Source organism: Spinacia oleracea, chromosome 3, assembly GCF_020520425.1.
Source record: "Spinacia oleracea cultivar Varoflay chromosome 3, BTI_SOV_V1, whole genome shotgun sequence".
NCBI lineage: Eukaryota > Viridiplantae > Streptophyta > Magnoliopsida > Caryophyllales > Amaranthaceae > Spinacia > Spinacia oleracea.
The window spans coordinates 45,311,278-45,326,293 of NC_079489.1; the positions used below are offsets into that span (position 1 = coordinate 45,311,278).

General features: G+C 35.8%; 1 protein-coding gene across 1 annotated transcript; it reads left to right on the forward strand.

The window, feature by feature from the left end:
• The first annotated feature begins 10,144 nt into the window (after positions 1–10,144).
• On the forward strand, positions 10,145–14,562 carry LOC110790926 (probable carbohydrate esterase At4g34215). The gene is made up of 2 exons (XM_021995681.2): positions 10,145–10,942; positions 14,178–14,562. The coding sequence occupies exons 1-2, from the start codon at positions 10,463–10,465 to the stop codon at positions 14,370–14,372; spliced, it is 675 nt and encodes a 224-aa protein (XP_021851373.2). The 5' UTR covers positions 10,145–10,462; the 3' UTR covers positions 14,373–14,562.
• The last annotated feature ends 454 nt before the right edge of the window (positions 14,563–15,016 follow it).

The window sequence follows — 15,016 nt, forward strand, 5'->3', positions numbered from 1 at the left end:
AAAATACATTTTCAATGGCGTAGGAACTTGACCTTCCAACTTTTCCAATTCCAATAATTTCTCCTTTCATGTTGTCTCCAAAGGTCACAGTTCCTCCATTGTAGGCTTCTAGTGAGAGGAATTTAGATTTGTCTCCTGTCATGTGTTTGGAACACCCGCTGTCGAGATACCACGAGCTGTTCCCCTTCACTAGAATCTGTAAAGAGATCAAAGGTTAGTTACAGGAACTCGGGTTTCCTCGAGTTCCTTTTCAACTATAACTTCAGACTTCTTAACCCATTTTTGTTTTACATAATTTATGTTTCTTTGATCCTGTTCCTTCATCTTGGAACACTCAGTACTTATGTGACTTCCACTTCCACATGAGAAGCAGACTTTTGCACTAGGAAGATCCACATACTTCTTCTTATGACTATTTTTATGGTTAAAGCCCAATCCTTCTGTTCTCTTAGATTGAGCATTCTCAATCCATTTGGGAGGAACTTTAGGTGGTTGTCTCTGTGCCCTGGCCATGGATAGTTCCCTTTCCAGTTTCTCTTTTTGTTCCTTTGTGGTGATCAGATCTTTGTTTAAATTTTCTAAGTCGATGTTAAAAATTCCCATGTTGATTTCCAAGGATTTTGTAGGATCTAAACTTAAATTAAACATCTTATATTGACTGAGTTGAACTTGTAGAAGGATGTTTTCATTTCTAATTTTTTCGAATGACTCATTAATAGAGGTATTTCTATCTAGTAATTCAAAGAACCTGCCTTGGACATCAGATCTAATATTGTTCAGATAATTTATGTGGTCTTTACTGAGTTCCAAGGCTCTATCACTTTGTGCTTTTAATATACTTAGCTTTTTGTAATCATCTAGAGTTTCTAGCAACAGTTCAATTAGTTTTGACTTTGAGAGACACTGAAGAGTGGAGGAACTTACTTCTTCTGATGGAACTTGGTCAGTTCCTTCTGTTCTAGCCATAAGGCAGAGATTTGCAGTTTCTTCATTTGGTTGTTCCTCATCGTCTTCTGAGTCTGTTGCTTCGCCCCATGCAGCTATCATGGCCTTTTTGAAGTTTGGTCTGTTGAAGGTAGACTTGTTAAAGCGATCTTTGACCTGTTCCTTCCCTTTTCCTCTGGTCTTGTCGTTCTCCCACAGAGGGCATTCACGAATTTGGTGATCAGTTTCTCCACATTTGAAGCAACCTTGCTCAGTTTTGGAACTAGTGATTTTCTTGGCAAAGTTCCTTCCTTTCTGGTTTCCTGGTTTGAAGTTCCTATAGAGCTTTCTCATTCTTCTGACCAGCATGGCAGCCTCTTCTTCATCTGGTTCAGATTCATCGAGTTCCTCAGCCTTTAGAGCAAGTCCTCGATTTCTTGAGCTCTCGGGAACAGCAGCTCCAAGATGCAGTTCGTGTGTCATCAAGGAACCAGCAAGTTGTTCAATGTTGAACTTGGTGAAGTCCTTGGTCTCAAACAGTGCAGTGACCTTTGTTCTCCAGCGATCATCTTGTGGCATGCTTCTTAGTATTTTTCTTACCTGTTCATCTGTGGGAATGATTCTACCAAGAGAAACTAATTCATTGGTTATGTTAGTAAATCTAGTGAACATTTCTTGAATAGTTTCTTTTGGAAGCATCTCAAATCTTTCATATTTAGACATCAAAAGGTCAATTTTGGAACGCTTAACTTCATTAGTTCCTTCGTGGGTTACTTGAAGTAGTTCCCAAATCTGTTTTGCGTTCTTGCACCCCATGACTCTGTTGTGTTCATGAGGTCCAAGCCCGCAATGCAAGATTTTGACAGCCATGGCATTCATCTCATATTTATCAAAGTCTTCTTTAGAAAATTCAGACATTGGTTTAGGAACTACCTCGTTTTCAGCATTGGTCTTTGTTACCTCGAAGTCTCCAACTTCAATTACACGCCAAACTTGGTAATTTTCAGCTTTGATGAATATCTCCATTCTATTCTTCCAGTATGAGTAGAACTTGCCATTGAACATAGGTGGCCTTTGTGTCGAGTAACCTTCTTCCAGTTTCTCTTGTGAGTTCATACTTTCAGGAACTTGACTCAAACAGGGTTTCCTGTGTTTTGGTGAGTACTGGCTCTGATACCAACTGTTATTCCAGTAGGAACACGCACAAGAGGGGGGGGGGTGAATTGTAATTAGAACTTTGATAAAGTTTCTTGCGGAACTTAAGAAACAATCAAGAAACTGAGAATAGAGAAGACAATAACAACAATTGTGAAAACTTCTTGATACTAATCAAGAAGAGAATTCTTTTATTATGGTAATGCCTCGATTACAATAATCTCTCCAACACAAGTTCCTCTCAAACTCGTGTTCCTCACAGTAATCTACTTCGATTACAACTCCTTAACTTCTCTCTCTCAGACTTAAACTCTAAGTCTAAACAGGATAACTCTATCCTTACTAATACAAAATATAATTCGTGTTTGGATAGCTCTAGATATTAATAATGCTTTTGTGAGGATATAAGAAACTTAGGAACTTTGAATTAACTAGGACACAAACTGTTTTAGAAAATCTTAGACAAAACGTTTTTAGGAAAGCAAAAACTCTCAGAATGTTTGTGTACTTTAAACCAAAAACGATTTCCCTTTTATAGTGTTTATCCTTAGGGTTAGTTCCCTTCAAAACCTCAACTGCTAACTGCCAGCACTTTGGTCTCCACGTCCCTTGACTTGAGGAACAAGGGGAAGACCACTTCCCACGTTCAGCCATGAAGCAGTTGGAGATTTGACTCAATCAAACCCTAAAACATTTCTTTAAAACAGATTTTATTTATCTACAAAAACTTAGGAGTATTTTTAGGAAAATAAGTTTTGTTTAAATAAAATAAAACGTAAATCTATTTTATATTAAATATGCAAAACTTGTTTTTATTTATGAAATGTTTTCCATAAAAATCGCTTCCAATAAAATAAATGGCCTAATTAAATCATAAGTTCCTTGAGTACTCTATATACCATTAGCATAATTAATATTTACATAAAATTCTAAGTACAGTGGACTACCTAGACTTCATGTCTTCCCTTTGTCTGGAACTTGCAACTCAGAAGCTTCAGACGTTCCAGCCAAGGAACATTGATGAGTTCCTCTCTAGCTAACACAGGAACTCTTGGCTATGAGTCTGTAATAGTTCTTGTGGATATTCGGAACTCTTGATATGTAACTGTGTTGCTCCTCTTGTGACTTCAAACTGGAACAGATACAACTTCCATCTCTGAAACTCCATTGACTGTTCCAAGTGTACCTCAGGAACTTCACCAGTTTATTCAAGTTCCTATCCTAATAGAAACTTGGGCATATGCTTGTTCAAAGTCATTTAGCAACCATAATCAGGAAGTTTGCAATATGTGTGTGTCATCAACCAAAACATAGGAACAACAAGAACCTTGCTAGACATGGTCAGGTCAATGATGGGTCAGGCCGAACTTCCATTAGAATTTTGGGGACATGCACTAAATACAGCTGCACTCACTATAAATAGAGCTCCGTCTAAAGCTGTCGAAAAGACTCCATACGAATTATGGTTTGGAAAGCCTCCAAATGTGTCTTTTCTTAAGATTTGGGGATGTGAAGTATACGTCAAACGATTAATTTCAGACAAACTTCATCCAAAATCTGACAAATGTATCCTTGTGGGCTATCCAAAGGAAACAAAGGGGTATTACTTCTACAATACATCTGAGAACAAAGTGTTTGTTGCTCGAGATGGTGTCTTTTTGGAGAAGGATCACATTTCCAAAATGACAAGTGGGAGAAAAGTAGACCTCGAAGAAATTCGAGTCGAACAACAAACTCTAGAGAATGCTCAAGATGACATTCAGGATGAAACTCAGAGATCTTTAGAAGAATCTGGTGAGAATCATGGTCAATCTAGAAATGTTACCCCGCGTAGATCGCAAAGATATAGATCTCAACCGGAAAGGTACTTAGGTATTTTGACGAACGAGAGCTATGACGTTCTATTACTTGAAAGTGATGAACCTGCGACTTACAAGCAAGCTATGACGAGCCCTAGCTCCAAGCAATGGCAAGAAGCCATGCAATCTGAATTAGACTCCATGTCTGAAAACCAAGTATGGGATTTGGTCGATTTGCCAGATGGCTACCAAGCCATTGGAAGCAAATGGGTTTTCAAACTGAAAAAGGACAAGGATGGGAAACTTGAAGTTTTCAAAGCTAGATTGGTTGCAAAAGGTTACAGGCAAGTCCACGGTGTGGATTACGATGAAACCTTTTCACCAGTTGCAATGCTAAAGTCTATTCGAATAATGTTAGCAATCGCTGCATATTACGATTACGAAATATGGCAGATGGATGTCAAAACTGCTTTCTTAAACGGCGTTTTAACAGAAACTGTGTTTATGACACAGCCTGAAGGTTTTGAGGATCCAAAGAATGCTAAAAAGGTATGCAAGCTAAAGAAGTCAATCTACGGATTGAAGCAGGCATCCAGGAGCTGGAATATACGTTTTGATGAAGCAGTCAGTGACTTTGGTTTCATCAAGAACGCGGACGAATCTTGTGTATACAAGAAGGTCAGTGGGAGCAAAATTGCTTTCCTAGTATTATATGTCGACGACATATTGCTTATCGGAAATGACATTCCTATGTTGAACTCTGTCAAGATTTGGCTTGGGAAATGTTTTTCGATGAAGGATCTAGGAGAAGCACAGTACATATTGGGCATCAAGATTTACAGAGATAGATCTAAAAAGATGATTGGACTTAGTCAAAACACTTATATCAATAAGGTGCTTGATAGGTTCAAGATGGCGGACTCCAAGCGAGGCTACCTACCCATGTCTCATGGAATGACTCTAAGCAAGACTCAGTGCCCAAAAACACTTGATGAGCACAGACGAATGAATGGGATTCCATATGCATCATTGATTGGTTCAATAATGTATGCTATGATATGTACACGCCCGGATGTTGCGTACGCACTCAGTGCTACGAGCAGATACCAGTCAGACCCAGGAGAGGCACATTGGACTGCTGCCAAGAACATTCTGAAGTACCTGAAAAGGCGCAAAGATGACTTCCTGGTCTATGGTGGAGATGATGAATTAATTGTTAAAGGCTATACGGACGCAAGTTTCCAAACCGACAAAGATGATTTCAGATCACAGTCTGGGTTTGTCTTCTGCCTCAACGGAGGAGCAGTAAGCTGGAAAAGTGCTAAGCAAAGCACCATTGCGGATTCTACAACTGAAGCGGAGTACATTGCTGCACATGAAGCAGCAAAGGAAGCTATATGGCTAAGGAAGTTCATAGGAGAACTTGGTGTAGTCCCCTCCATTAAAGGACCAATAGCCCTGTATTGTGATAATAACGGAGCTATTGCACAGGCAAAAGAGCCTAGACACCACCAGAGAGTCAAGCATGTACTTCGTAGATTTCACCTTCTACGAGAGTTCGTTGAAAGAAAAGAAGTCGAGATAAGCAAAATTGGAACTGATGACAACATATCAGATCCATTAACTAAACCTCTGCCGCAGGCGAAGCACAACTCGCACACTGCAGCTATGGGAATCAAGCATATTGGAGAATGGCTTTGATGTCTCTGTTTAATGTTTTAAAGTTTTAGAGTTTAAATCTTTGTAAAACATTATCGGTTAATCATTCACAATAAATGAAAAGAATTCATTTTTCCATTTAATTTGTGGTTTATTAAATGATGAGTCCCTTCAATTTGACGATATATTCAAGATAGACTGTCAGGACCAGTCCTGTGACTAAGAAATGTCTATCAAGTGAACTTGAATGTCAAAGGTTGAAAATGGTCCCTAATCGGAGTTTTCTATAAAATTGGACGCATAGAAAACGTTAGACGATTAGAATGCAAGATGACTAGTAGTTCTGTTTCTTGAACTATGTGGACATGGCAATGTCATAATCATTTGCATAGATACTTACTTTGGGAAGACTAGTATCGGACGAGACCTATGAAACTTTACTGTAAGAGATGAAAGTCTGTCATAAGTAAATTTCATTAAATTATTAGACACTAAATCCTCAATACCTGAGTGATTTGAGATTACTTGTTTGAGAACTGGCTGCTTTGACGTTGACCAACCGTCGCACCGTAAAAGGAGGCTATAAAGGCAACGCTCAGGTAATCACCTATCAAACGAAGTCTAATCTCAAGATCGCAAGATTGGGATTGTCCTCCCATAAATCGGGATGAGATGCTTAAAAGTTGTACAAGGCCACTCGGAGAGCTAGAAACTGTGAAATGCATGGCCGTGCTCGGATGAATCATAGGCTATGATTATCTGTTTATTTGATCAGTTGAACTCTGAAACCGAGGAACACCTCTGGACATAATAAGGATGACAACTCTTACCTTATGTTCAAGAGCAAGCATCGAGCGACAAAGGAATTAGGAAATGCACACTTGTCCCTAAGGACAAGTGGGAGACTGAAGGAAATAATGCCCTTGGTCCAAGTATGCATTCTATGTTAAGTCTAATAAATGCGGTTCAGTATTAATTAACAAGTTAATAATTCAGTGAGATCAAGTGAGCTGAATGCCTAGCTAGAGGCCGCTTCAGTTCAAGTGGAATTAATGATATTAATCCACAGCTTACTCTTGACTGAACCCGTAGGGTCACACAAATAGTACGTAAACGGATCAAGTATTTAATAGCATTAAATACTCCATCTATGAATATTCGGAACCGACGGATCTTGGTTTCAGTGGGAGCTAAGATCGTCACAGGCAAGGAATGAATACTCCGGAAACGATGATATTGCCGGAAACGGAAATATGGATCGTATCGGAAATATAAATATTATCCAAGTCGTAGATGTTGCCGGAAACGGAAACATGGTACGTGTCGGAAAATATTATCGGAAATGGAAATATTGCCAGAATCGGAAATATTGCCGGAAACGGAAATATTGTCAGAATCGGAAATATTACCGGAATCGGAAAATAATTCCGGAAACGGAAATATTAAATATTTGTTCGAAACGGAAATTAATTCCGGAATCGGAAATATTAAATATTGTTCGTATCGGAAATGAATTCCGGAATCGGAAAATTTAATCGGAAGCGCATCGTACGAATAAGCATCGGACGAGGCCTGCCGGACGAGGCCCAGCACGAAGCCAGGCCATCGCCCAGCAAGCCAAGCGCGCCGCACAAACAGCCACGCCAGGCCCAGCGCAAGGCCAGGCCCAGCAGGCTGCGCGCAGCGCGCAGCGCGCACAGCGCGCACAGCACGCGCAGCGCGCAGCGCGCACAGCGCGCACAGCACGCGCAGCGCGCAGCGCGCGCGAGCGCTGAGTGGGCTGCTGCTCGCGCGCACGCATGGGGCCCATCGTGGCTGCCGTGCGTGTGTGTGCAAGTGTTTGTGTTCGTGCACGTTTCCTAAAACATGCAGAGTTCGGTTAATGATTAAATTCCTAATTCTATTTGATAAATTAATTAAATTAGAGTTCTTGTAGGATTCTAGGTTTAATTAATTTGTATCTGAATAGGATTTCGATTCCCTTTCCATACCGCTATAAATATGAGGCTAGGGCTCACAATTTATAACACAAGTTTCAAAGTATTCAAAGTGAGTTTTTGAGAGAAAAATTCAGTCACACATTTGCCTATAAAGTGCCGAAAATAATAGTACCTTAAGGGCGATTCTAGTTGGTCAATCTTAAGGCGGATCCGGACGTGCTGTGGACTATCTACGGAGGGACGACACTTGGAGTCCTAAAGACTTGTTCTTGTTCGGTTCGGGCGCAGCTAGGGAAGGCACGCAACAAAGAGTATGCATCTAATCTATGCTAAATGATTATGTGTAAATAATATGTTTTCCTGGGTTTATGGTTTTTTCCGCATGATTTATGAATTGTCATATGTATCATAACCTAACAAACAGATCTCGAGGGGGCATCTGTAGACACCGAAATTTTGTAAATTTGTGGTGTCGGTTATATCTCAATAAAAAGATGATATTTCAAAGATTTAGGGAATTTTGACCTAGTAGGACTCTCAACTTTCCTATATAAGAAGTTCTAATATTAGGGTTTCGTCAGGCTCAGATGGAATAAGTCACAAAGACCTCATCACCTCCCTACTATCAAATTGTAGGTATGCAGTACTGGAATAAGTCGATCAGACCCCAGTATTACAAACCCTAGAAGAGAAGAATCAAGAGAGTTACGAGAATTGTAATCTCAAAAACATCAATAAAATTATATATTCCGTATTCTTTTGCCTCTTTAAACTTATTTTTGCAGGTTTGAATTTTTATGGTTTACAAATTGGCACGCTCGGTGGGACGATTTTCGCTCTTCATCTCCTCTCTTCAAGGTTAAAAGTTCTTAGAATCAATGGAGGCAAGTCAAATTTGTTTTCAAATTCTACATCAAAGTTTCGAGACCAAGTTGCATCCGACATCAAGTCTCCACAACAGATCTCGAGGGGGCATCTGTAGACACCGAAATTTTGTAAATTTGTGGTGTCGGTTATATCTCAATAAAAAGATAATATTTCAAAGATTTAGGAAATTTGACCTAGTAGGACTCTCAACTTTCCTATATAAGAAGTTCTAATATTAGGGTTTCGTCAGGCTCAGATGGAATAAGTCACAAAGACCTCATCACCTCCCTACTATCAAATTGTAGGTATGCAGTACTGGAATAAGTCGATCAGACCCCAGTATTACAAACCCTAGAAGAGAAGAATCAAGAGAGTTACGAGAATTGTAATCTCAAAAACATCAATAAAATTATATATTCCATATTCTTTTGCCTCTTTAAATTTATTTTTGCAGGTTTGAATTTTTATGGTTTACAATCACATAAAAGTATATTATTAGGCTATGTTCTGTTCGACTTATTTTGACTTATTTTAAACAAAATAAGTTCAAATAAGTTCAGATAATCTCCTATAAGTTCAGATAAGTTCAGTTAAGTTCAGATAAGTTTAGATAATTTCCAATAAATTCAAATAAGCTCCTATAATTTCGGATAAGTTCCAATAATTTTCAATAAGTTTCAATAAGGTCATATAAGTTCCAATAAAGTCGTATAAGTTTCAATAAGGTCGTATAAGTTTCTATAAGTTCTTAAATAAAATATTTAATATTATGATTATTTGCGTTGTTATACTTCGTATTAAATGCATCATATTTATGTTATTGTATTAAAATTCTTTGTGATCACTAATTGAAATTAATAATCATCAATTATTTGTAATTATTAATTGATATGTTATTATTAATTATTATCAATATAGTTTTAAGGAAAAAAACTTACTTTTAAATATTACGTGTACATCACAAATCAATTCATGATTTTTTTGGTGAGACATACAACAACTAACATGTACGTATTAGTAATCACGACATTTTGCAACACTGCCTGTAAACATTTAGAGGTAACATATTTTGTTTCTTAATAATAATGATACTTATATATCTTATAAATTGATTGCTTCAATCATTAGAGTATAAATTTTGGATAATTATTCTCAATATTCTAATGGTTAAAAGTTTAGTAATAATCTAATAAACTTTAAATAAAGTCTAATAAGGTTTAATAAGATTATAAGGTCTTATAAGGTCCTATAAGGTCCAATAAGGTCGTATAACTGTATAAGTTCCTATAAGTTCCAATAATGTCCTATAAGTTCCTACAGGGTTCTATAAGTTCAGATAAGTTCCTATAAATTCACATAAGTTCCTATGAAAAAGCACAAAGATTGCTAACTTAACATATTTGGGAAATTGTAAAGAAATTTAATGAGTTGAAAAAATTGGACCAATTAAAATTAAAAGTTGGTACAAAAAATGATAGTATAATAAGTTTATAAAAGGAATGATTCTCCCATGTAACAAACATTGTGAAACACCCTAAAAGGATTACTTAACAAACAAAAAGAAACGGAGGGATTAAAAATTAACTCCTTGCTTTTAAAGGTTGTAAGATTTGTGAAATTAATTTTCATGAATTTTCTAAATTTTACATAAATTCAGTAAAATATTAAGTATTAAAGAAATGAATTTTCAAATTTCAGAAATTATTTACTTCGTATAAAAATTACAAGCAAAAAGAAAAAGAAAAAGAAATCATCATTTTTTTTTGTGGCTCTGAAAATGGTCAATTTCGGTGGACTGAAGAATTTTCATACAAAATTGCATCGATTAAAGTGTTCCCACACCATAAAATGTGTAAAATATCTGTAAAATACCTAGGAAACTCAAACAGAAATTGTAGGTAGTAACTATTGCAAGAAAATAAACATAGGATTTGTTTCCTAAGTCTTTTATGAAAACGATTATGATATATTAGGTATTTGTAAGGCCAAAAAGGTGTTGGCTCTTTAAAAACATAAAAATTGAGTAGAGAAGATGACGATAAGCATGGTAATGATGATGGTTTTGTTTTTGATTAAAGCGGCAGGCAGCAATGGTGAGGTGCCTGGGGACAAAGCAACATGGTCGGTGAAGGCGGAGTGATGAACGGAAGATGGGACGGTTTCGTACCACCCGAATGTCAGTCGAGCTCCAACATCCTCCGCTTTGACGCCCAACAGAGATGGGTGGTTGCTCATGAACCACTACATGTCGACATCGATGTGAATAAAACTTGTGGGGTTGGCCCTGGCATGGCCTTTGTCAACCGTCTAATTTCCTTTGGCAATTTTTCGAAATCTGATGTTGTCGGCTTGGTCCCGTGTGCAATTGGCGGGACAAAGATAATTCAATGGGGTAAAGGAAGTAACTTGTATAATCAGTTGGTAACACGGGCGAAAGCGGCTGTTCAAGGCGGTGGAAGAATTCGAGGCGTATTGTGGTACCAAGGGGAGAGTGATACAACTAACATTCAGGATGCTAATGCTTATAGAGGAAGGATGGAGACCTTAGTTGCCAACTTGCGTTCTGATCTAGGAGAACCTTCTCTATTAATAATACAGGTACATTTGCTTTGCTTTATTCATCTCAATAAATTCATACACTAACTTAACATATAAATCAAATTACTTCACCAGACGTACTACTAGATTCTAATACATAGTGATACTACTATAATTTAGTAACCTAAAATAACTAGAATTTAATCTAAAATTTGGCAACCCAATTTTGACTCAAACCAAATTTACCAAACTTGGATATGAATCACTATCGCTTTACATTTTATCTAATTTTAAAATAAGAAAACCATAAAATGCTAGTGATTTCAAAACAATAATACACTTTAAGGTAGTAAATTGCAATAAAATTTTCATTAAATAATTAATATAAAAGTGGTGGATTTATTAAGGTAGTACTACCAAATTTTTCATAGAATAAAATGACTTCAGGAGGAAAAAAAAACTTTCTATTTAGAATATATCTTCAACCTATTTAGAATTTGAAAGAATTTTCTAATTTATGCCAACGTGTATATAAAGAAAAATATAAATACGCAGGATCTTGTTTGATTTTTAAGTGCTTTAAATGTATCAAAATTTTATAAATTTTACCAACAGATCGAAAATTATGAATATTAATGTGAAAAACGTACATTTATTATACACCTTCAAAACAAGAAGACAAATAAGAAAAGGCTACTAATTGTGCTAGCTTATCTTTGGATTAGTCTGAGAAGATACCATAAAGTTATACTCCATTATTTTTAGAAACGTGATCAAAATTGGAACCTTTAATGTGCATTATTATAAATTAGTCCGTCTTGAAACTTAAGACAATTCAATATAATTACAATTGTCACATAATTCTAATCCATGTGGGTAGGAAAGAGAAAATTAAAGGGTTTAATGGGGATAGAAGTTTATTTGAGAGAAAACATGCGGATTGTCTCGATATTAATGATGGTATAATGAAGATAAATGTTGAACAAACAAAGAAAGATTATAAAACGGCCTAATAAAAAAAAAACCCAATATGAAAAAAAGACTAACATTTTTAAAAATTTACTACTACGTATAAATTTATTAAAACGTTTTCTGCTACCTTTAAACGCCACTAATTTTAACGTTTGACAAAAATTACCCGACCATTACCTGTACCGCTAACCGTTATCTAAAATGCTACTTTACCGAACATTTACAAATTTTACAAGTAAAATCTTAACTAAATCAAAACTGATAAAAATATTATTTGGAAAATATAATGTTGTGTTGTGTTTTTTGTTTTTCATTATTCGTGGGCATACACCTCTATTTATAATACAAACTAGATCTCCTAGTCTTCGTAGGTTTCCTAATTCATATAGACTTCTATCATATACTATCATATAGCTCAGTTATAACATAACTCTACTACATACGATTCTATCATATAGGATAACTTAGTTATCATCAATACCCTCCCGCAATCGGAATGACAGTTTCACAAACGTTGCGATTTGAGAAATAGAAAAGAATGTTATATGCATGTCTTTTCGTGTCAAGGACTCTTGCCGTTACTGTCATTTCAAGGAGTCATGTCGTTACTATCGTTTCAAAGAGTCACTTGCGACATTTGATGGAAATTCTGGTAAAGAACCAAATAAATGTCGCCTAAAGTCTTTTGGTATATTGAACCCCATTGCTCTACTTTCTAGCATATATAATCTGAAATCCTCATTTATGTGAAGCCTATACACAATTATAAAACCTGAGCAATTCATATTACTTATAATTTTACCAAAATAATACTCTGTTGAATTTCATAAACGTAGGAGTGTTAATTACATCAAATATCCAAAGCTCTTACATATTCCAAAGTTGAACTTGAAAGCCATTAGGAGTTCCATATACAAAAGACGTTGGAATTCAATCACAATTAAAAGAAATTACATGGATTACATGGTAACGGTAAACCTTAAAACAACCTAATAGATAAAGTTTTCAAAATACAACATTAAATAACCCTGGTTATAAAAGACTTGCCATGCTCATTGAAATATATCATCATCATTTGCGTCCGAATAACATGAGGAAAAAACATGGACACAATTAAAATTAACAAATAGAAAAACACAAGTTAGTTACCTCCTCTCTTTTTTAATATGAAACTAAGTGGTAACCAGTGATAATAAAATACAATAAATGTATCGAAAAAATTGTAAAAGCACAAGTTTACTGTTATTATTCAATTTCCTGAACTCGTAATGATTGTGCAACCACTCACTGATACTATCACAACACGTTTTGCTGTAATGAAATGAGAAGAAAAGGTTGCCTTGTTTCCGGGGCATTACCACATAAAGATCAGGAAATATCTTGATACACCCCATATTTCGACAACCTTTTCTTAGTCTTTAATCTGGAAAGGGTAAATATGAAACTATATTTAGGAATCCACAGCCTATTTCTAACCCATCTATCCCACTTTACTTTAACGGACGAGGATTATCCTCTTCAGAATTCTAACACAAGATATCAATACCATCCATATTGAAACAATCCATACCCTCTAAACTACCCTCTAATTTAAACAATCCATACCATCCATATTGAAACAATCCATACCCTCTTCAGGATTCTAACACAAGATATCAAGTCCTGTCGTTACAGTCGTTTCAAGGAATCATGTCGTTTCATATAAGGAAAATCAACCCTGTCTCACGGTACAAGGAGAACCAAAATCCTGTCTCACGGCACAAAGATAACCAAAACCCTGTCTCATGGCACAAAAAGAACCGTCCATATCTTACGACACATGGAGAACCGTCCATATCATGCGACATATGGAGAACTGATAAATCATGACAAAGGTTAATTAATCACCTAGAGCTCCAACATGAGATGCACAAACATAAATTCCCTTTTTTAATTAAAATAAAAAATAAAAATCAAACTTATCACTAATACATATTGCACAGCGGAAGTAATTAATTGAAAAACTCTTTTAAAAAAAATTCTTACTTTTGGATAAAGACTTATAAATTCCGCCGGTGGGTCTAATTTCCCTACCAACTAGCAGGGGAAAACTTTTGTAGATAATCTCAAGATCTCAACTTACTCTTGATACCATGATAAAAGTATTATTTGGAAAATATAATGTTGTGTTGTGGTTTTTATTTTTCATTATTCGTAGGCATACACCTCTATTTATAATACAAAATAGATCTCCACTATCTTTTAACTCAAAACTACTGCCGAACACGCTTGTATCAAAAGCAATAAACTTATAAATCCAATATTAATTATTTTGGGATATCAGGTAGCATTGACATCAGGAGAAGGCATGTATGTGGAAACAGTAAGGGAAGCACAGCTTGGGATTCAATTGCCAAATGTAAAATGCGTGGACGCAAAGGGGCTACAATTAAACCCAGATAACTTGCACCTCACAACTATGGCACAAGTCCATCTTGGCCTCATGTTGGCTCTTTCTTTTTTGGATACTAGTGGTTGAGGGCCGCGTGCGGTATGCTTAGGAATAATTAATTTCATATCAATTTTGTTTTAATGCTCTATATATATTTGTACTATTACTAATGATATGTAGAGTGACGAGTTGTACCAACTTTGATTTAATTCTTATTACACAATATATGCTATGACGTTTGTTATGTTATTAATTTTTTTGGGAGAAAAAAAGGTGTAGAAATTGGATTTGGTTATCTATTTAGTTAAAATAGAACAATGCTAGATTAATCTTTGTTACAATACAAAGAGTTTAATTTAACATACAGTAAAGAATATTTTTATTCCATGGTTTGTGTAGAAAGAACAATTCTTAATCTTGACATAACAACAAATATCATTTTTAAACTCTTTAACTTGAATAATAAATAAGTAAATAAGCTTTTAAAGCCATTTTCTTGTCAAAGGTTGTTTATATACAAATTAAGGAATATGTGGATAAATTCGAGAGTTACTTCACAATAATTAATACATTGATTCAACATCACTGAGTAAATAGATTCCCTTTACACCCCTTCAACACAAACCAACACCTATTTTTGAAATCCATATAGAGCTAGATCTATTAATTTCTTTATCTTTCACCATGCCTCTTAAATAGTGAGCAATTGACACTCATTCAATATCGAATCA

Excerpts from the sequence above, each read along its gene's own strand:
- LOC110790926 (XM_021995681.2), top strand. The coding sequence starts at position 10,463 with ATGGTCGGTGAAGGCGGAGTGATGAACGGAAGATGGGACGGTTTCGTA. Across the intron at positions 10,943-14,177 it reads CTTCTCTATTAATAATACAG|GTAGCATTGACATCAGGAGA; the intron begins GTACATTTGCTT and ends TTGGGATATCAG.